The sequence below is a fragment of the Bactrocera neohumeralis genome, chromosome 3 (assembly GCF_024586455.1).
Source record: "Bactrocera neohumeralis isolate Rockhampton chromosome 3, APGP_CSIRO_Bneo_wtdbg2-racon-allhic-juicebox.fasta_v2, whole genome shotgun sequence".
Lineage (NCBI taxonomy): Eukaryota > Metazoa > Arthropoda > Insecta > Diptera > Tephritidae > Bactrocera > Bactrocera neohumeralis.
In genome coordinates, this window is record NC_065920.1 from 12,617,782 (window position 1) to 12,641,982 (window position 24,201).

At 33.2% G+C, this 24,201-nt stretch overlaps 1 protein-coding gene and 1 long non-coding RNA gene across 7 annotated transcripts in view; both read left to right on the forward strand.

Moving 5' to 3' along the window:
• LOC126752889 (uncharacterized) overlaps window positions 1–13,645 on the forward strand; it is a 29,824-nt gene extending 16,179 nt beyond the window's left edge. The window contains exon 2 of the long non-coding RNA XR_007666052.1: window positions 12,168–13,645. This is a non-coding gene — a long non-coding RNA (uncharacterized LOC126752889). The remainder of the gene's footprint in view (window positions 1–12,167) is intronic.
• A 1,280-nt stretch (window positions 13,646–14,925) lies between these two features.
• Window positions 14,926–24,188, forward strand: LOC126752886 (ras-related protein Rab-5B). 6 transcript variants are annotated; one of them, XM_050463909.1, is made up of 7 exons: window positions 14,926–15,097; window positions 19,882–20,024; window positions 20,086–20,517; window positions 20,586–20,706; window positions 22,275–22,443; window positions 23,679–23,798; window positions 23,879–24,188. In XM_050463909.1, the coding sequence occupies exons 3-6, from the start codon at window positions 20,249–20,251 to the stop codon at window positions 23,783–23,785; spliced, it is 666 nt and encodes a 221-aa protein (XP_050319866.1). In that variant the 5' UTR covers window positions 14,926–15,097; window positions 19,882–20,024; window positions 20,086–20,248; the 3' UTR covers window positions 23,786–23,798; window positions 23,879–24,188. The 6 variants fall into 6 exon arrangements, with proteins under 6 accessions (XP_050319866.1, XP_050319862.1, XP_050319864.1 ...); XM_050463905.1 differs by lacking the exon at window positions 14,926–15,097 and adding an exon at window positions 15,481–15,597 and having other exon boundaries at window positions 19,882–20,517; XM_050463907.1 differs by lacking the exon at window positions 14,926–15,097 and adding an exon at window positions 15,485–15,603 and having other exon boundaries at window positions 19,882–20,517.
• The last annotated feature ends 13 nt before the right edge of the window (window positions 24,189–24,201 follow it).

The following is a 24,201-nucleotide window of genomic DNA, read 5'->3' on the forward strand; positions in this document are numbered from 1 at the left end:
GTCTTGGATCTATGCTTACGACCCGGAAACAGACGATCAATCGGTTGAATAACGTGGCAAAGATGAGCCGACGCCGAAAAAACCACGTCAAAGCAGGTCAAAAATCAATGTTAAGTTGACAGATTTCTTCGAATATCGAGGTGTGGTGCACTGCGAATTTCCTTACGACTGACCAAACTGTCAACAAGGAATATTTTTTAAGTGTTATGTGTCGATTTCGCGAAGCTATACGTAAAAAGAGGTCGAAATTATGGGCCGACAGCTCTTGGTTTTTGAACCACGATAATGCACCGTCGCATTGCATTGATTCTTCATGAGTTTTTCGTCAAATTTTCCGCCAATATCGTGCCGCAACCACCGTATTCATCTGACTTACATAGCTTCATTTGACTTCTGACTATTCAGCAAACCCAAACGACCGCTCCGGGGAAACCGTTATGAGTCAATTGAAGACATGAAACATGAGTCGCTACGCGCATTGAAGACTATTCCGGAGATTGAACTGTTTGGAGGATTGGAAAAATATTGGCTCAAATGTATTGCTGCCAAAGCGGATTTCTTTCAGGGGGACGATATAGATCTTGCAGAGTTAATTAAGAATTTCAAAAATATGAACAAAGTCTTATTATTTTTTGCTCATCGTAATATACATTCGTGTCAGTTCTCCGCCGAATGTTGGGCGAGTGAATGTCTACTGTTTTTGCCAAAGCCTGCTGTTGGCATTGTTGTTGTTGCCGTTTTTTTACATATACTAATGCATTTCCCAGCGTTGCATGTAATTGTTTTTGTTTTTATTACACTGTCGCCGCATGCAATCAATACAAACAAGCAAAAAGCGAGTGATCAACTGAATTAAACCGTGGAAAATACGAGAAAATTGCGCACAAATGAATAGGAAAAATTTTCAAAAAAATAAAAAAAAACAGAAGGCGAAGGTGAAGTGACTGGCGGCCGCGAGGCAGGCGGCGCATGTTTGCGTTCTTTAATGGGTTCTGTCAGATTGCTTTCTTTGCTCATTAAACCGCGTCAGCGTGTGTGTATGTGTGTGCTTTCTTTGTACACATTTTTTTTGCTTTTTTCAATAATTTTCCTTCTTATTTTTGCCCGCAGTCAGTGTCGCAAACAAACACCAGCGCATACAAGTATTCGTACATTTCACTTGACTTATAATACACTTCGACTTGTGTGTGTGTGTGTGTGTGTGCGCGTTGATCACCTCCGGCAAAGCTGACTTTATTTATTGTATCTGCGCGATGCTCGTTCTTTATTTTCTCAGCTATTTTTATACGTCTGCCGAATTTTGTTGTTTTTGTTTTGTCTTTGGTTTCTCTGGGTGATCCGCGCACAGATTTCGAAAAACGTCAAAGCGAAAATGCGCAGAAATGTCACTTTCAAATGCTGAAATACTGAAATGGCTGCAGAAACGAGCGCTAAGCACTAATGGACGCACGAACGGACAGACAGCTGGTGGCGCGGTTAAGCAAGTTGCTTTTTTCGAATAGATCAGATCCACGGCGGGACGTATAAAGCGAAGAATTTATGTACATGAAGATGTATGTAAATGAGTATGTATGTATATATATGTATATATATATTTACATATGTATTTCGACACCCTTCGACTTTAGTTTACCCAGACTCTAGCGTTTTTTCTGTGCATTGCCTTGACGTGGTGCTGACATTCGCTGCTGACAGGTATAGACTGACATGTCAAAGAGAGGCCTTGAGCGTGATTAAAACAGGTAGTAAGGGAGCAATTACGACACTAATTTAATTAATTTAATGCTACTTTATTTAATTTTAACACTATTTTTTTTAACTATTTAAGTTTTGTACTCCTCCTTTGGAAAGGTTGGAACTTTTGTGCATTATTTTTAAAAATATTTCTGACAGCTGTCTAAATCAATATGTGTTGAAATGCTCTGCGCCTAACTTTATGAGATTCGGCTGTAAATATCCCATTAGCACGCTGAAATCTCGCCGCCGCATTTTAAATAATTTTTAGTCTCCCCTTTAAGTGTTCAGAGATTTCAGATTTTTAAATTTTCAGCTTCAATTTTCAGAACTTACTTTCAAAAACGATTACCAACTTGACAATACTTCTTAGCAAATAGGGGTTGATCTATTTTGAGGTTCCCTACTTTTTTAAAGAAGAAGCAGAAAAACTTCAAATTTAATGGGGAATATTTAGTATCATTCGAAAGAACATCTTTCGGCATTTACTTTTTGAAGTTTATCTCTTTCAAACGTTGACTGCGGCTACGTCTCAGGTGGTCCATCCGTTGAGTCCAATTTCCGATGACTCGTTCGAGCATTTTCACTGGTAACTAGCTAATCACTTGCGTGATGATTTGCTCCAAGGTCTGAATCGAAGCAGGATTGTTCGCATATACTTTAGACTTTGCATATCCCACAAGAAAAAGTTTAACGATGTGATATCGCACGATTATTGGTGGCAAATCGAATGGCCCAAAACATAAAATTATATGGTGGCCGAAGGGTTCCCTTAATAAATCCATTGATTGATGCGATGTGTAAGAAGTGGCGCTGCCTTGTTGAAACCAAATGTAGCCAAGATCACGAGCTTCAATTTCAGACATCAAGTAGTCGTTTATCATGGCGTGGTAACGGTCGCCATTGACGGTTACATTCTCACCGGCATCATTTTTGAAGAAATAAGGACCGATGATTCCACCGGCCCCAAACCACACCAAACCTTTGTTTTTTCTGAAAAACATGACAGCTCTTGAATCTTTTCAGATTGTTCTTCATCCCAGAAGTGGCAATTTTGCTTGTTGCTATAAACATTAACCCAGGAAATTGCTTCATCAATGAACGAAATTGGGTTCGAAATCGGCGGATCTTCTTGGAACTTTTCAAGAGGCCATAGAACGAAGATATCTCGTTTGGGAAGGTCGTGCGACTTTAGTTCTAGCACAAGCTCTATTTTGTACGCATTCAATTTAAAGTCTCGACGTAAAAAGCGTCACGTCGTTCCATACCTCAGTCCCGATTACTGCGAATGGCGCCGAATCGACTCGCACACATTCTTTGGCCTCTCGCAAGTAGACTATAATATTTGAAAAAATATATACTATATATTACCATACTATTATGTCCAGAATTCGCATAACATATTTTACGTCGGCCATTTTCGTACGATAATGCACGAAATCTCAGATCTCATACTGAATATGGTGCTACTGAGACCTCATACCAGATCAAGGCATGTAGTACGACATTGATTTAGTTCTTTATAATAAAACTTTACAGGTTTTGTGCTGCTTACACACGTCTGAATGTTAGGTAATCAGCAAGCGACCCACACAAAAGCTTTGGTCACACTTTTCTTCACACTCGGTCACACTCATACAAATATACATGAATACCAACAAATATTTTTCCCGTCTTGTGTCATTAATTTCACTTTATTGCCGTCACTTGTGATTTGTCGCGCTTGTATTGGTTAATAAGCTAAAAAAAATATATTTTAATTACTTGTCTGTATTTCCTCTAAATTTTTATTATTTTCTGAATTTATTTAACTCTTTGCCAAGCCATGAGCTCATCAGCTTATGTCCATCAAATGCTAAGCTGATTTAGTTAAAAATATATTTGCATTGTTTTACAAGCGTTTGTTGCACGAGTAATTAAGCAAAAAGATAACAATTAAATGAAAAAACATTTAGAAATAGAATTGCACTCCTCGAAGCAACGCGTGGCATTAGGGGGGAGTGTTTTTATTTTTTATACGCTGAACAGGGTGTATTAAGTTTGTCACGAAATATTTAAGATCTAAAGGAAAAGGTCGGACATCTATAATATATATATATATACTATACTATAAGTATATATGTATGTCAGCATGCCGAGCTGAATTGTTTTAGCCTGGGCCTTGGGTACTCTTTTTTGTAGAAGTAAACTGTCAACATATCGTCGATTTTTGATCTGATTTGACTAGCTTTTTTTGGCGTCGGCTCACCTTTGCCGTGATATTCGGCCAATTGATCGTCTTTTTTTGGATAGCAAGCATAGATCCAAGACTTATCGCCAATAATAATACGTTTCCTGACATTTTGGTAGTCGTAAATGCGATGCTGTTTTTCGAAAATAATGAGTGATTTCGAAACCAATCATGTTTTCATTGTTTTTGGGCGCAAATGATCTTTTAAAATGGTTTCCACTGATCTTTACGATATTCCAACGATGCCAGTAATATCTCTTACTATTAACCGTCGATTCTGAGACACCAATTCATTTGTTTTATTGACGTGTGATCATCAGTTGATGTCCTGGACCTGGTTCGTCGTCAACGCGTTCTCGACCCTCTTTAAAAAATTTTTACCAATCAAAAACACTTGCTGGAGACAAACAATTATCTTTCGAAGGCCTTTTCCAACATTCCGAAAGTTTCGACACTGGAAATTTGTTTCCGCACACAAAATTTAATGAAACTTCTTTGTTGAATAGTTTTCGTAAAAATCACCGAATGCACTTTATGTACTTCAGAAAGACAAGCGTATAATAAACAATAATGATTATTTTGACTTCATATTTGACACAGATGTCACTGACAGTCACACCAACTTAGAAAAAAAAAAAAATATTTCGACGAATGGATTTCGCACGAAGTTTAAATTAAAAAGTCTTACTATCTTTTGCCCATATAGTATATACGCGAAGTAGTTAATAGAATGAGTCGCCAGCTTTTGAGCTATTGATTTGAAATTTTGCATACAGCACTTTCTCCCGAAGAACAAGTTTTCATGTCGAAACCACCGATAGCGGATCACTATAGCATATAGCTGCCATGCAAACTGGGTGATCGGAATCAAGTCCTTGTACGGAAAATTTTTTTATTTAACAAGATATCTTAAAGAAATTTTGGCACAGATTATTATTCAAAGCTTCACCACAATCTCAGAAGAAATTGTGCAAATCGGATCATTATAGCACATAGCTGTCATATAAATTGATCGCTCAAAATCAAGCTCTTATTCGGAAAACTTTTTTATTTGACAAGATATCTTCACGAAACTTGGCACAGCTTATAGTGCAATGGAAGGTTATGGTCACCGAGCAAATTGTTAAGATCGGACCAATATAACCTATAGCTGTCATACAAACTGTTCGTTCAAAATCAAGATAAAGCTATTTTTATACACTTTATGGTATAAGAAACGCATCTGTGAAGGGTATTATAGCTTCGGTGCAGGCGAAGTTAATATTTTTACTTATTTTTTGCACAGTTTTGAGTTTAGTTTTATATTAGATACTGTATATTATACATATATTTAATTATATAAGCCCTTCACAAATTTATTGACCCACCCTAAAATGAATAAAAATAAATTTTCATACAAAGCGCTTAGCAAAAGCAATGTTTTCAACATGCATTACTTTTTGCCTGGCAAGCAATTTTCAGTGATTCGCATTATCAGAAGACTGTGATCTCAAGTTTTCAATACTTTTAGCTCTAGCTAATTAGTGTTGTTGTTCTTTTGTCTTTACATGTGCCATTTATTGTGTTCTACAAAGCGCTTGTAAATATGCATGTATTTTTGTATTCTTCAAGCTATTCATACATACATAAACTTGTTTATAAATACATTATATTTTTTTGTTGCCACGAAGGCGCATTTATTTGCTCAGAACAATTTTAATTAAGGTTAAAACAGCAAAAGAGACGCATCCATGTGCGTCTTGAAATAGATCAGTGTACATACATATGTACATACACTTGTGCTCTTATATTATACATATATGTATGTATGTATATATAACTATATGGTTTAGACTTTAAAATACGTTTCTATGTTTGTGTGTATGTGTATGCGTGTCTGACTAAAGAGTAAATAAATATTCGCAGGCGTTTGTGCGCGTTGAAAACTGACGCGAATTAGTCTAAAAACATATTTTGAAACAATTTTAATTGCACAATAGCGCAAATGTCCGCTGAAATGTGGGACTAAAAAGGAAAATCAGGTACAAATATATATTACATAAAAAATAAATAAAATTTGCTTAGATATTTGTTTATTATATAACAAGTTGTTAGAATTTTTGATTAAAAAAATATATTTGCGAGCAATATTTAACTAGAAATGTGCTTTAGTTAACTAAAATGGAAAAAAAATTATATTTTTAATTGGTTAAAATGTAAAAAAAAGGCTGACAACTGAAAAAGGAAAGAAAAACTTACAAAAATATAAGAAATAATTATATATTCTCACCTAAAATGCAAAACAACGTTTCGCCAAAAAATCTAAATTGAGTTTTTTATTGCTTACGATTCACTACATCATTTTATATATCTATGTAGCAATAAATTTTGCGCTTCCGCTGCCAGATATAACCAATATATAACTAATATATAACCAATATATAACTTTTTTATAAACAAACCTCTGTTTCAAATAATATGGCTTCTATTAAATCGTTTTTTCTTCGGCATTACATATATGTAGCAATAAATTTGCAGCTTCCGCTGTCAGACATAACCAATATATGACCAATACATAACCAATATATAACTAATATAAAACCAATATATAACCAATTTATTACCAAAACTCAAAACTTATTTCAATGTGAGTGGTTTCTATTATATCGTACCTCCTGCGCCTTTAAACTAATGAAAAGTGATGATACTTTATTTTGCATTTTAGGTGACGATATGTACATATGTACATATACGTTTCATATCCCTCGTTATGCGCTACAAGCCAATAGAAAACCAAAAAAAAAAATAAAAATAAATATTGTATATAGATATTGGCCTGCCAAATGAGTTGTGAACTCAATTAACTAGCAACAACTTATTAAATAATCACCTATTAATCGGCGTCTAATTAAACGTGAATTGCTGCCATGCTCAGTTTATGTCAAAAACCGCAAGACAAGCCATAAAATATTTGATTTTATTTCTCCGCAAATCGCCTAAGTGCTCTTGCACGCCATTAGCAACCCCTAAATGACGATCGGAACCGCGCCACACCGGCCACCCGCCCTCCCGCCAACATGGCGTTCAAACACACGCCGTTGATGCGTCTGCATCATAAATTAAAAGCATGGAGTTTTGCCAATAAGTTTTCTGGACATCTTCCCATTCAGGCACACGCCACGGCGTCTGTCAGTGGTTGCCACTAGCGCCAGCTTCGTTGCCGCTTGCCAAGAAATCAGCCGATTTTGGCTTGTCGCCGAATCACCACTTGCTCCCGGCCACCTCCATGTGGCCCCCGCCAAAACAAAAACAATTCATTTGCATTTATTACGTATTTTACGCATACGCAACAGTTTCGTTTTTATTACGGATTGACATTCACAAGAGACGCGGTAGCACTTTGAGAAGCTGGATTTCTGTATTTATGCGATATTTTGTTTTTTAGGTTATGTTTGCTGCGTGTGTGGGGGGGACACGAGCAAGACTTTTGTATTGCCTTAGGTCAGGGTTTGTGGTGCTTAAGTTATGAGCTCATAAGTATGTAAGTAAACGTTGTTGTTGCCGTAGGAACGCATAACTCATGTGCTAACTGCTTGTAAATTTAACGAAAATTAGTTGTAGGCAAGGAAGAGAGTGAGCGAGGAAGCAGAAATGCGGATAAATCGTATGTGTTCATGTTGCGGTGGAATTTATTGCGCACGGATGGGAATAATTGTTCATTTTCATGGGGCCACACGTTGTCTTCTGATATGACTTAATGGTTTCGAAGTGCGTTTGTGAGTTAGTGGTTCGATTATGAACTGCCGATACTTAGATAAAGCAGAATGACTGGCATCAATGCTTTTGTAAACTCTTGCAGCTTGAGAGAAGAATTTCACTTAAGATATATACATTAAGGTGGGTGCAAAAAACCGAAATTTTTTTCATTTTGTACACGAAAAATAGGATTTTAGACGCCTCTACGAAGATCTCACTAAGCATGAGCTGCTACATGTAACGGACAGGTACTCCGCCTTACAGTTTTCTATTTTTTTCTAATTATCAAGAAGAGATAATGAGAGATATGAATTTTTCTATCTAATTTTATTATTATTATTTTTTGTATTTATTTTTTAATCTATCTAATCGTTATTATGAAGAGCCAATTCTTGGACAGACTTTGAAAGTCTCTGTGAACCTATTTTTTAGAGTACCAATCGAAAAAAGTACTTGTTTTTTACCCACCCTAATATACATATATGTACTGTACTCTTGAATTTTTTTTTTTAATTTTGAAATATTATCGAAATGACTTCACGAATGAAAGATCGCACATATTGTGCCACTTTTGAGGTTATGTTCGTTCAAGACTACATGAAAAGTTAAAAAATGCCAAAAGTCATCGGTTATCAATGCCACCAGGCAACTTTTACAAAGCGAAGATCTCTTCCGGGCTTGAGGCTCCTAATACTCGTTGGCAGGGAGTTGGAGATATCTAAAGAGGTCAAATTCCTCTCATTAGAACCAACATTATAGTCGAATATGTACGCGGAACTAACAGTGTCCAAAGCCACCAAGGTACTCATGGTATGTAGACGCTTAGCCGGTAGATCCTGGGGCTGCAAGCATTATATCATCAGACGACTGTATACCATGATTGTAAGGCCTATTGTCACTTATGTAGCGGCTGCTTGGACATCTAAGGAAACGTATTCTTCGGTAGGCCAGCGGATCGCTATACTTAGCGATAGTCTAGCGGCACAAAAGGCAATCTCTGCTTATGAGAACTAATCGCTTTTAGTGGAGGAGTGTATAGGAAGGTTGAAACGCCTATCAGTTTGCAACCGTGTATACCTGATCTGGGTAGCCGGCAATGAGCTGGCCGATGAACTAGCCCGCTTTGCGGCGGCTTCCAGGGTGATGGAGCCAGAACCATGCATTGCGATTGAATCCCACCCTATTTAGGAATTGCTCCTCACGGGGGAGAGAGTGGGGAGCGAACGACACTGGCAGCAGACAGCAGGAACGGGACACGCCAAGTTACTACTGGGAAGGTACAAACTTGCAAGGTTTAAATATGTGATAAACCTCCCCGAGACAACTTTCGCCTCCTAGTCGCGCTCTATACAGGGCACTGCAGGCTCAGGAAGCATAGCGCATAGTCTTTTGCCCAAACTGTAGGTTTTGCGACATGGAACAGTCAATGTGTAGAAGCAGGCTCAAGGCCCTAGGTTCCAACTACGTGGACAGGGATCACATCATCTCAGTCGCGCCCAGCAAGCTCTTGGAATTGTTTTGAGTGCTTTGAGTACCTTTGTGACCATATGTGATATAAGAGAGGGCACAATAGACCCTAGGTCGAAGTGCAAAGCCTCAATTTTCTATCTAACAAGTCAAAGGAAGAAATGTGTATGCAATTTCTATTACTTTACTACTTATTCTAAGGGCTACAGTAACGACCTAAGCTAATTTTTCTTAGTACTCATTGGCGCCAAATATCCACTGGCTGATATTTTGAAATATAAAAACAAATTATCGTAGTCACGTGTTTGAATTACCAAAACAAAGAATAAAACCAACACACACTAAATCAGACGCACATGTGTGTGTGTAATTGTTTTCATTCACACATTTCTTCCTACATTTATTATTTATATTTCACTTGCCAATTTCCAATTGTTTACGCACAACACAAATTTCATTGCCAAAATTAATTCGAATCGAGTGATGGTCAACTAGCGCACACCGCGTCCGCACCACGCAACAACAACAACGAAAACTTGGCAAGCACCAACTTGGAGGAGTGAGACTCGGCGAAACCTTGCCAAGGACCCCACAAACGCACATCTGAGTGGAAGTAGAAGCAACAAAAACAAAAATATATTATTGTGCTATTTTCTGCTCCCCTTGCTGGCAACCTGTTTCAGGCAATGAACCCGTTAACGTCTTATATAATCGCTTAATGTGCGCCTTGTTGGCAAACGCTTGATGTGTGCCAACGGCTAAGCTTTTATGTTCTGTTCATCTGCGGCATATTTATTGGTTCCTATGCGTGAGCAGTCTAAATGCGTTTTGTGAGGTTGCCAGATAATTTGTGTTTTCCTTGTTTTGTAATACACATGCACATACATATTTATGTGTTGCAGGTATAAATAGTTACAACTCCCCTACGCAAAAGTCAATAGTTTTGCGTTGGAATATTTTCAGCGCGCAGATATTTTCAAAGAAAAGTATTATAAATAGGGTATGAGTAGACGAAAAAAAGTTGTTATATTACAATAAAAAAAGTGAAAACTTGACAGTACACGAATATTTTATTTTCTCAAAATAATAATAAAAAATAAATTATTGTCTTCAAATATATATTTTTTATTAATTAAAAAAATTACCGAAAAATATTTTCCAAAAATTGTGAAAAAAAAATTATTTTTTTTTTTTATTTTCTAAAAATAGAAAAAAAATATAATAAAATTTCTTCAGCTTAGAAAATAAAATTTTTATAAAAAAATAAAAATACAATTTTTTTGAGATTGGAAAATATTTTTTTTTATTTTTTTACTATTTTTAGAAAATATTTTTTTTGTCGTATTTTTTTTTTTAATAAGAATTTGTTTAGAAGAATTAATTCGAGAAAAGTTAAAAGTTTCCAGTACAGGAAAAAATTATTTTCTTAAAACATTTTTTTTTTTAAGTTCATTTAAAAAATGAAAATAAAAACTAAAAAAATTATTTTCTTAAAATAATAATTTTTTTTTTTAGAAAAATTAATTCGTTGATAAAAAAATATTTTTGTGTTTTATTATTTTAATTATAATATTTTTTTATAGTTTTGCTACAACTGAAAAGGTACATTCGAGATTATGCAATAGATCCTTTAACTATTTCCTTAACTAAAACAAATTAAAACTTTACAGTACAAGGCAAATTCATGAAAAAAATAATTTTCTTAAAATCATGATTGTTTTTGGAAAACTAATATAAAAAAATAAAACCTTCTAATGCGAGAAAAATTATTTTGTTAAAATAAGAATGTTTTTTTACTAAAAATAAATGTATAGATAAAAAGTAATAATTTTTTTGTTAAAATTTTTAATAATATTTTTTTATAATTTTGCTACAACTGAAAAATGACATTTGAGATTATAAAATACACACCTAAACTATTTTCTTAAAAGATTTATTTTTAATAATTAAAGAAAATTAAAACCTTACAGTACAAGAAAATTTATGAAAAAAATGATTTAATTTTATCTTAAAATCATGGTTTTCTTTGAAACCTTCCAGAACAAGAAAAATTATTTATTTAATGTAATAATTCTTTATATTAGATTTATAGTTAAAGAAATATTATTTTTTGTTTAATTTTTATAAAAATATTTCCTTTTTTTAAATTTTGCTACAATTGGGAAATTGTTCGAGATTATAAATAGATTATATTAATAATTAAAAATAAATAAAACATCACAGTACAAGAAAATTATTTTCTAAAAATAGTAAAAATTAAATATAATTTTCTTAAATTTTTTTTTCAGAAAAATTAATTCGGAAAAAATTTAAAAGTTTAAAGTATGTACATATGTATGTACAAGAAAAAGTTATTTTCTTAAGATGTTTATTTTAGAAAAATTTATTTAAAAAGTTATAATCCTGCAGTACAAGAAAATAATACTTTTTTAAATCAAAATTATTTAAGTATAATAAAATGATTTCCTTAAAAACTTTTTTTGGAAAAAATATTTTCTTAAAATCAAAATAAAAAAAAAACTATTTAAGTATAATAAAATCATTTTCTTAAAATTTTTTCCCTTATAAGCTTCACTTTAATCCGTAATGTTCAAGAAATAGAATAAAAGCAAATTTTTTTCTCATAAAAATATTTATCGAAAAATGCATAACTTCAAAATTAAGTTTTTGTGGAATATTAACAAATTTTTCCTCAATATACACCCGTATAAAATTCACTTTAATCAGAAATGTAAAGTTTTTATTTTCTCACAAATAAATTTACGAAAAATTATGTACTCAAAATAAATTTTTTGCAAAACACATATTTCTTATTTTTTTCCCAATCTAAAAAGTTCATTTTAAACTGAAAAATACTTTTTACGAAAATAATTCAATACAGCGTACAAAAATATCTAATTTTGAATAAAAAAATACATAACCTCAAATACACATTTTTTTTAATTTAAAGATAGCTCATAACTTTGTAACTAATTACGCTATGCTTTCTCTCTCATTACAGGCGTGCAACTCCTCTTTGTTGTAACAGCAATACAAACAGCAGTTATCAACACTTAACCTCCAATTCATTCACACAAAACCGACACACATAAATCTCACCGATTGGCAATTACCACGCTGCAGTCAAGCGCAAACATACAAACGTCAACGTCACTGGCTAGTGACCAACCAATGGCGTGCGGCGGTTTCGCCGGCTGACGCACCAACACACGCTCCAACACGCGAACAAAAAATGCACCACCGGAAATGCATTTCACTCGGCAAAAGCAAGGAAAAACGAGTATCCTCAGCTATGTCTTGCAATCACGCGATTTGTGCTGATGCGCCATGTCGTAGAGAGAGAGAGTAGGATTGTAAGTAGTATTTAGTGTGTTAAGTGTCACTCATACGCCTGGTGGCAGGACATAGCTCGCGCCTTTGCCGCTTGAGTCATGTATATATCCAGCAAGTGAAATTAGGCGCGTTCGGAGCAGCGGTGGTGGTGCTTGAGTGGTAGCCACACGCTGAGATTGGTGTGCCTGTGTGAGTAGGCGCGAGAGCGCCAAGTAGTATGAGAGCGTCGTCGCCTAAACGTACAACAACTAACAAATTGGCATTTCGCTCATTGGCTGCAAGCACCATAAAGGATGCGGAAGTAACGGTTGGCGACGTCGGCTACCCGACTGGCCAATCAGAAAGGTGCCGAGCGCAACGAAGCGTTTACTTGTACAAATATCCTTAGCTGCTTGCGGTGAAGTAAAATTAACGTTGTATGAATGCAAGAGGGAAAGTGTGTGGGCGGAGAAGGGGCTGTATTGTATTTGGTTTAATGGCCTGGAAGGCAAAGGACACTTGCCAAAGATAGCAACAATAATTTTTGGCGCTGCCTCTGTTTTCTGCCAATACCTTGAGGCAAATACTAAGATTCTGCAGAATGATATTATTGTAAAAATGTGTTATGTTTGTTGTGATTTATTAGCGATTTTTTTAATTGGTATAAAAATGAACGCATATATAATCGTAAGTCAGGCTTGTAAATAGTGCATAGTATATATATAATAAAAAAATATATAATATGTAAACATTTGTAATTAGCGTAATATCAGAGTCTAACTTTAGTTTATAACAGTTCTAGCCCCGTCTTGTATGTCTTATTGGTAGTCACCTGGCGGTCACGGTGTTGCTTGGAAAATAACAACTGGTCCAGCTCATCGTCCGCAATATTTTTATTTTAGATTTATTTTTAATTTAATATTCATCTAGTAATCATATGAACCTACGTATTATAAAAAAAATATGATAATTAATGACAAGAACAAAATCGAACAATATTCACTAGCTCAAACAAATTAATACCGTCATATAATTACTTAATTACTCATATAATGTAATTTGTAGAAAATAGTTTTACGTGACCAGCGTAATGTTCAGAGGAAGAAGGAGAATATTGAAAATGAATAAAGATTGAAAAACTGTAAAGCTCTCGACAGCGGAACAGAACATATTTGCTTTTTAATTTCAACTCATTTTAGTGGTAAGTACATTTTGTTGTTGTTATACCAGTAGAATTCTGAGTTGACAGTCTTCGACCGCATAAAAAAATCGGGTCCGTTGCGGCTACGTAGGCCCGACTGTCGTGGGGATGGAGTGGTTAGTAGATAATATTACCGGTAGCAAACGGGTTTCTTAAAGTCGTATAATGCTTAAAGAATTGGTGCTGAAACTATCGACTTCACGCTGTTTGAATATAAAGTTCGTGCTTTAGAGTGCTAGTTAGAACTCAGCTTTATTACATAACCTCATTTTTTTTTTAAAGGAGAAGCACAGAAACTAATTAATATTTGCACAATGTAGCAAGCTTTGCTTCTAATTCCAGTATTTTCAGTAAATATATGTATCGAATACCAATTTTTACCAAAATTTAAACATTTTCGTTCAACAATATGCACCCCGGATGAGCAGTACTCAACGAGTGCTAGTTAGAACACAGCGTTATTGCATAACCTCAATACTTTAACAAGAAGCCGCGAAACCAAATATTCCTGCTCAAGATTTGCTTTTAATTACAATAATATCAGTAAATATATATATCGAATACTATTTCTTACCAAAATTCAAAAATTCCGCTGAACAATAAGCATTCCGGATGAAGGGTACTCAACGTTGCTTGCAGCAATTGGTGTATAAGCGAACTAGAGTCATGCTAATTTGCGCTAATTTATTTCGTTTTTCATTACGGATACACTTACACCACACGCACTAGATTTGTTTTAGAGCAGAATATATTACAATATTCACGCACTTTTTGCAAAAATTAATATTTTTTAAAGAACTGCAAATCAGAAAAACTTACACCGGCAATTTATTTCTTACTGTCATTATAAATACATATGTTTTTGACAGGAAGCCAAATATTTTCCGCCAAAAATATTTTTAGTGGAGCCACGTACCACTTCAACTTGCCAATTTCCTCTTCTTTCAAAAATCGATGGATAGCTACTTCAACAGATGTCGCTATACATTACTGCAATTCTCGAGTCTTCACCGCCAGGTAGCTAACCACTAATATCAAAGATTTTCAGTAAAATTGATATTTACTGAACAAACATTTTATTTTCCTTTAATTAATTTTGATTTAACGCAATTATGGCAAATTAGTATTTGCATTTTCAGTCCGTTAATACTTCTGCATACAAATAAATAAATAATTGTACTAACTCATTGCTGGTCGATAGCCGACTATTAACCTGCAATCAATTTTACTCGATGCCATTGCTGTTGTCATCACCATATAACACGTATTGTGCGGTTTGCAATTTGTGCGAGAAAGTGCTGTTTTCATTAAAGAATAATCATTATATTTTGCATTCCGTGAAAAAAATTATTTGGGAAGAGAGGTGGCTTTGTAAGCCCACATTTAAACAATTAAAGTGAAGGATAAAAATTGTTAAGGTGAATGTGCAATTTGTCTTTTCGGGTACTTAATTAAGTAAAATAACCGATTATTATTGGAGCAGCGATGAAATTTTGGATTTTTCCATAGAAAATTGTTAACGATGAACGAGTCATCACTATGATGGTGGTGTTTGTGGATGCTAGAGTAGTTAAAAGCAACAGGGGAATCCACGGGGACTATCAGTGCAGCGCCATGAAAATTTTTTTGTAATGACAGTTTATACGCATTCAACCGTTTGCAAGAGTAGGACAAATATTGCGCCACAAGTGATAAAAACAATGTGGGTGCTAAAGGTATTAATGTGTGTTGAAGCGGGATGGCATACTGTGTTGGGTGGGTGACATTTGCTTTGCTGGGCATTCCAGTGCTGCCAAATTCAAGTGTTCGAAAGAAAGTGCATTTTTCAATTTGCTGTTCGCGAAATCTGTAAAAACGTAAAATCGCAGCAAAAGCAAAGTTAAAGCAATAATTTGTGTAAAATTTAAAGAAAAATTAAGTACGAGTTACGTTAAATATTTGCGTTGTCTTAATAATAGTGAATTTGTGCTTATATTGATAATTTCTTTGTATACGGTGCCGTGGCGACGAGTTTCTCTTCCAGAAAACGAAGTCAGTAGGGCTGCTGTGTTTGTCTGCTTTTGTTTAATTTAATTTACGACTTCTTTGTATTGCTGGAACTAGCGCTTACGTCGCAATTCGCTGTAAATTATATATTGTGCTCTGGCTTAAAAGTTACTCAATTATTACCTTCTGTATGTACTAGGAAGGATTTGTAGACTTCTGCTTAATGTTTTTCTCTTGCATTATCCTTTTCTCAAATGTGTTTTGCCTGTTTTTCCATTTATTATCAAGCAGCCTTACATATACATATATTTGGAATATTATCGGAGTACTGTAAATCCGCCCCATTGATATAAGGCGGGGAGTGTTCGGTGATAACAGTGCGGATAATAAGAGCTTTTTCAATTTTTAGAGTGTTCTAGTAAAACGTGGATGTTGCAATTGTTTGCTAAGTAGAGAAAAATTTGACGAAAACGCGCCGATAACATACAATAAGCATTCATAATAATAGTTGGAGTTGTATGATGTGATTTCCATTTCCCATTATTATCTCAGTAATTATTTGAGGGGATTTAAATTATTTGAAATGCCACTCGCTTATTGGAAACGCCCACTAACTTTCTGAAAATTACTTAATCAGTTCCCTATGTTTTTATTTACTAAAATAGTGAGTGATAACTGTGCTGGCTCCCATTTATCAAAACAATACATTTTTATTAATTTTTTCATCAAGTAAAATATGCGCTCCTAAGTGACGAGATGTAGGGAAACATAAAAAGATGTCAAATAATCCTGCACTTGTTGACGTTTCTCATTCGTCTCCACCGTTTTGCTTTTCTCTCATGTTTCTCTATATCAGTTCTACGATGACGCATCGTACGTCGTTTTGTATCGGCGTCAGCTGTTTTCCTTTATTAAATTTCACTGTGCTAAGTGCAATTCGTTTTGTATAATTATGTGGTATATTTTAGTGAATTTATCAGTTTATTTAATTGATGAACATTTTTCTGTGAGTTGGATATAAATATATAAAGATTTTCACAAAAAGTATTCCAAGGTTGCTCTACAATAGTGGTGGTCAAGTATCCAATATTGCGTGAGGCAGCAGTCGGTGTTCGTGTGTGTTGGTATGAGTTCCAGGAGTATTATTGCATTTCAATATAATTTTTCTCCATAACGTTACTTGTTTCTATCACACTTAAATACTAAAATGTTTAATATGCACGTAACAAATACGTTTATGTTTGTAAACATGTTAACTTAGTTTTCCAGAAATCCAGCTGTCCAATGTGTATTATGTCCTTGGATGTAAATGTAACTACATATTCACTCATATAAATTTCCACACAAATGCATGCAAGCATATTAATTGCTCCGATACATTCAATTTGATGGAGTTGCAATGACGTATTAAGTTACGTTTTTTAATTTTTTCATTTAATTTTGCGCATTTATTCTAACAGATTATTTGTTTATACTTAAAGGTGCTTTGCACGATTTTATTGCTATCTCAGTAATTCAGTTCTCACAACGCGCATCACATGATCTTTAAACACAGCTAAGAGTGTTTGGTAGCGCCTATTTGTGTTCGCTGTTAAGTAAGGGAAATATTTTTGCCTTTGGTTACGTTGCTGAAAAGTGGCTTTGGTTGAAAAAAAATCTGTTGGTTCGAAACACAATCGATTGTTACTTTAAATAAATTACTCTGTTATAAATGTTCACGAGGGTATTTATAAAAATTTCTCTGATTTAGTTATAGCAAAGATTTCAGAACTAAAAAGTTCTACTCTGGTGCAAAAATTTTACAACTCAACTCAAAACAATTCTGCCTTTATTCTATTTCAATGCCAAGGCGTTTGTTTATATTATTTAGAAATAAAAATATGTGGAATTTGTATATACTTTTTTTACCATATGTCTAGATGAATGGTATTCCATAGATTTAATGCTTATTAGCGTTAGTGAAGTTCTTTTACTCGTTTGTTGACTTGACGCTATTTTCTATTCTTTTGCCGCATTTATTTGTTCTATGTATTTTTGTAGTTTGCAAATATTCTTTTATTTTCTGCCTTTCGCAGTATTCTCTTTGCATTCATTCACATTGTTATTGAGTTATTGTTTAATTAAGTTTACGTTTAATGCAATAGTTTTAAGTGGTCGGGACTGACTTCTAGGCAAAGCAGAGCGTTCAAAATGCGCTCAAAGCAATGAGCATGTTGGTCGGCAGCAATTCATAAACTTGCAATTACTGCTCTAAAAGTATGTAGTCGTAAGGAAATTCTTAAAGTAATATGACGGCTATATTCTATAGTGGTTCAATATCGACGGATCCGACATATTGCAACTTCTTGGGGGGACGTGTGGCTAAACGACATGGCTAAATCAACTCAGCTCGCCATGCTATCATATAGAAACTACGTTTCTTTCCACTATCCCTTCTAGGTGTTACAAACTTGGTGGCAAACTTGACATACACCGTTTAGGGTAACCAAATATGCTTGTCATCAACAGCTAGAGTAACTGAACTTTGTCATTTAAAACAAATTGATATTCCCGCTTGTCAATATGAAGAATGCGGAATATAAACCACACGCATGAGCTACAAACACATACATATTTTATAGTCTGCACGTCATTATAGATCATTCACCCAATAATTGAGGGAAACTACCGCCTCTCACTTTGTGGAACTCAACCCACAATTGCAGTTATCGTCTACAAATGTCAATGTCAGAGGGATTATTAATATAATCGCAATCGTTGAGAGTAAAACTGGCAAATTAGTTTGGTACACTATACGAAAGTCGTATAAGCAACGCAGTAACTGTGGAAGTAGCGACTGACAAGTTACAATCGCAAGATCATAGCACAGCTAATGAGCGTTACAGCGTAGCTGTCGGCATTCGTCGACGCTATTGCCATTGGAAGCCCTACTAATCATGTAAGCGAGTAAGCAAACAAGGGGCTCAATAAAAATGAATGAAAACAGACAAGACGACGACAGTAGAAAGCAATGTTGGAGAAAAGTGATTGCGACAACAGTTCAGAGTACTTGCCAGTTAGACCCTATTAGCTGGCAGCTTTGCTCTACTGCATTCAAAGCGGATGTAGCGTAAAAATTATTATATTAATTTTTCGGTGAGAGTTGCGGCGCACTAAGCGACCGGCGTGCGATTGACAAACGACAATTGAACTCTACTAAATACGGCTCAGTAGTGGTTTCCTTACATGTGTGTATATGTACATATATACTTCAGTAAATGCCCTTTGAATATTCATATTGTATGTCTGTCTGTATGCATGTATTGTTACATTAATTTTTCTCACTGTCGCATTGCGCAAAATGTGCGACTGTCAGCGGAAGTGTCGTTAAATTTACTATCAATTAGTAAGAAAAACAATTGCGTTGCGAGTTTTTATTTATAATTTTACTCCTACAAAGTTAGCTATGTACATACATACATACATACATACATATAGTATAGGTTTGCTATCTTTCCATTTAGCTACGCATACTTGTTGCTAATACTCTGTACTGTAACTGCATAAATGACGAAAGAAAACCAACACGCTTTTGTCGCTTAACGATTTTTGCCATTGTTTTATCATCTTCATCATCTTTTTCTTTATTTTAAGCCTAGTGTTGTTGATTTTTACATACATACGTACTTGTTTTTAGTATGTGCATATACATACATTATTTTGTATATCTTATCAGTGAAGTAAATCGGACATATTAGTGAAACAAATTCTTTTGTTTAACAATGAATTGCGATATATTTGAGAAATGTTTAAAAAAGTTAGCTTAATAACCTGTGAAAAGTTATCAACATTAATTTTTGATACTAAGATACACACAAGTTTGTGATTCATAGGCTAATTTTCAATATGACATTGAATATTATGCTTTTTTATTGCACAACAACATTTTTTCGATGTCGTAAGGCGGTAAAAGCGGTTGAAACGCTTAAATTGTTGTAATTTATATATTTTTCTGTATTTCTGAAAGGATTAAATGAACTAGGTTTCGCCTATGTAAGGTTGTGTTACATTCAAGCGTGGAAAACGGTTTTATATTGCTTTTCGAATGTGCTCGCTCCACAAAGCTGCCCCGAAAAATTATAAAAAACAATAACATGGACACCATGAAGATAGATTTGCAGATAGAAACAATAACAAACGTATATAATAAATAATATTTCTCTGTTTTTCTTTACAGTACAGGAAACGAAACCCCAGAACAACACCTGACAACATCGGCCGTCCCTTTTCGGTAAAGGTTTGAACGAACTGCAGCTGCAAATCTAGTTACAATCCAAACATTCGCACCGAAACGAACAAATACAAAGAAATACTATTAAAGTAAACAAAAAATATACATATAATAATCAACAGCGACAACAACAACAACATACAATTTTAGGCGCAAGTTATAAAGTTATAACTCAACATTTGTGACTACAGCAACGTGGGAAGTGGCAGTAAGCTCATAGAAATCGGTTGGCAAGTGAAGCAACAGCAGCACCACCAACACCAGCACCACAAAAGCATACCAATACAAAAAGAACAAGAACAACAGCAAGAAGATGGCAACAACTGCACGTAGCGGTGGCAATGCCAGTGGCAGCACAGCTCAGCGCCCCAACGGTACACAGCAAAATAAGAATTGCCAATTCAAATTGGTGCTATTGGGCGAATCGGCGGTGGGCAAATCATCGCTGGTGCTACGTTTCGTTAAAGGGCAATTCCACGAATACCAAGAGAGTACGATAGGCGCTGCATTTCTAACACAAACCATCTGCATAGAGGATACGGTGGTAAAATTTGAAATTTGGGATACGGCCGGTCAAGAACGGTGTGTAGCTACATACATTCAAATGCTTTTCCTTTTATTTAAAATTTTTAATTTTTTGTGCTTTGCAGATATCACAGCTTAGCTCCTATGTACTATCGTGGTGCCCAAGCCGCCATCGTTGTGTACGACATACAAAATCAAGACAGTTTTCAGCGTGCAAAAACCTGGGTCAAGGAACTGCATAAACAAGTGAGTTTGCGCAAAAGAAACAGAAAATACTGTTTGAACCTGTTGATGATGACACCGATTAGCTGTTGACGCTAACGCCACATTTTCATATATTTATAAATTTAACGTTGTTATTTTTTATTTTTTTTTTTTACATTGCGGTTAATGATCGTGCGCCAATCATTTATTTCTTGTGTGTAAAATTTACATTCAGATTTTTATTTTATTGTGCGTGGTCACTGACCGCAAAACCAACCAAATCTCATTTTTTTGTTTCATTGACTAAAATTAAATTTGTAAAAACCTCGGTTTGTGTTATATTTAAATATTTACACACACAAAAAATGTCAAAAATTTCTTTAAGCATTTCATAGCGCCTATTTTAATTGTGGGCGTTTTGTACTATTTGCTGATAAGCAAACTACATACATACATATATTGATAAAAGTTGTTGCAACCGACCTTGTGCCGCTCCAAGCATGCTATTTTTTGTTGTGCTAAAATATTCTCCAAATAGTTTTTGGTAATCTTTTAGCACGCCTTTCCAGTTATGCAGCCTCCTTTTGGCTTGAAAAGCGTTCGCATAAGTGAAATAATATTAAATTTTTATTTAATTTGTCCTTTTTTTTGATTAATTTATTTTTTAATAAAATCTTCTTTCATTTATTTTTTAATAAAATTTTGTATTATTTTTTTTTACTAAAAGTTTATGTTTAAGTTTTTCATATATTGTTTTTTTTATTTTTAAATAATTTTGTTTTATTTTTAAATAATTTTTTTGTTTCTGATTTTATTTTTTTTTGATTTTCTTATTATATTTTTTAATAAAATTTTATTTTATTATTTATTTATAAATATTTTCTTTTATTTAGTTTAAATAAAATTTTCCGTTTTTTTTTTTTTGCTAAAATGATATCTCTAAGTTTTGTTATTATTTGTTATATTGTTTTTTTTTTTTTTAATTATTTTTTTAATTCAGTTTTTAATCAAATTTCTATTTATTTATTTTTTGATAAAATTTTCTATTATTTGTTTTAACTAAAAGTGTATTATATTTCGAAGTTTTTCTTTTTTAATTTGTTTAATATATTTTTCTATTATTTTTTTTACATAAATAAAAAAAAAAATATTTTGTTTTTACTAAAAGTGTATCTTTATTTTTTTTTTTAATATTTTGTTTTATTTATTTCTTTATTTAGTTTTTAATAAAGCTTGCTTTTATTTTTACTATAAATTTTTTTTTGTACAATTTTCTTTTGGTTTTTTTTTTAATTAAATTTTCTATTATTTGTTTTACTAAAAGTGTATCTTTAAGTTTTCCTTTTATTGCTTTTTTTATTATTTAATTTATTTTTGAATAAATGTTTGTTTTATTTTTTTTCATAATTTGTTTTTACTAAACGTGTCCCTTTAGCGTTTCTTTTATCTTTTTTATTTTTTAATAACTTTTTATTATTTTTTAACTATTTTTTTAATTTTTTTTGAATTTTTTTTTTTTTTGAAATTTGTTTTTCAATATATTTAAAGCATATTTTTAACTTTTTCGAAAAAAATGTAAATTAAATTTGTCTTGTTTTTTTATTTTTCAGGCATCGCCGAACATTGTTATTGCCCTGGCCGGCAATAAAGCGGATTTATCAAATATACGTGTTGTAGAATACGAAGAAGCAAAGCAATATGCCGAAGAGAACGGTCTATTATTTATGGAAACCTCGGCAAAAACGGGAATGAATGTGAATGATATATTCTTAGCTATAGGTAGGTTGTGTTGTATTTTTGACTACAAATGACTATAAAATAATTTCAGAAACTTTTTAGATTATTATAGAATTGCGGAATTTTTTAGTTATTTTATTATTTTTTTAATTATTATTTTTATTTTTTATTTTTATTATTATTATTTTTTATTTTTTTTACTATTATTATTTTTTATTTTTTTATTATTATTTTTTATTTTTTTATTATTTTTATTTTTTTGATTTTTTATTTTTTTTTACGATATTTTTTTTGATATTGTATACTGTTGCATTTATTTATAACCTGAATAGGGTATATTAAGTTTGCCTCGTAGTTTGTAATACCCAGAAGAGAATGTTGGAGACCCTATAAAATATAGATATAAATTATCAGTTTTCGAGATATTGTTCGGAAATTATGCACATACAATTTTTTCTTCAAGCAGCTGCTCATTTGTCGGAATAGCCGATATCAGACCACTATAGCATTTAGCTGTCATACAAATTGAACGATCGGCATCATGTGCTTGTATGAACAACTTTTTTATTTGACGCAATATCTTCAAGAAATTTGATATGGATTATTGTCCAAGGCAAAAAGACAATCACCGAAGAAATTGTTCAATTTGGACCACTATAACATATAGCTGCATACAAACTCACCGATCAAAGATTTTATTGGAAGACTTTTTTATTTATATTATTATTATATGACGAGATATCTTCACGAAATTTTGTATATATTATACTACAAGGGAATAAGACAAACTCGGCAGAAATGGTTCAGATGGTTCAGATGGGACCACTATAGCATAGAGCTGCCATATAAATTGAACGATCAAAATGAAGATTTTATATGCAAAAATTCTTTATTTGACGAGATATCTTCACAAAATTTGGTATATACTTGTATTATACTCCAAGGCAACAAGACAATCTCCGAAGAAATTGTTCAGATCGGACTACTATAGCATAAAGCTTCCAAATAAATTGAACCATGAAATCAACTTCTTTTATAAACTTGTTATTCGTGAAGGGTATATCAAAATTATTTTTTTATGTTTTAATTAAATACAATTTTTTTTATATACCATATTTCCATTTTTTATCCAATATTATTTTATTTATTTTTTATTTCAATATTATTTTTTAATATTTTTATATACTTTTCCGTTAAAACTTTGCAAAAAAATCTTATTTCACCAAAAACTCTGCCGTCTAACACTTGAATTTGCATTTGTTTCGCTTTATTTACAGCTAAGAAATTACCTAAAAACGATGGAGCACACAATCAAGGCGCTCCTGCTGGTAGAAGGCTGAATGATAATGAAAATAACCGACAAACAAACAATTGCTGCAAGTGATGTCCTTTTGTAGGTTAGTTCAACCTCTTCAAATATGCCGTAATTCCATTATTTCAACCACTAATTGTGATATTTACCGTTATCTACTTGCAGAAAATGAAATTTCCAATGAGAGATTTGAAAAAATTATGCTGATAATTATAAATAAAAAAATAAATATATAAATTACATAAAAAAAGAAACAAAAACAAACCAGAATTAGAAAGCAGAAACAAAAATAAGGATGATGATGATGTTGAGTGTGGGAAAGCAACCAATAATAATATTAATATATAAAATTTAAATTATGAAAAATTATGATAATGATGGTAATGCTATGAAAATAGATTAAAATAAAGTCACATTAAAAATCGAAAATAGAAAACCAGAAAATGAAAAAACAAAAAAAAATATTAACGAAAAACCTTACCAAACAG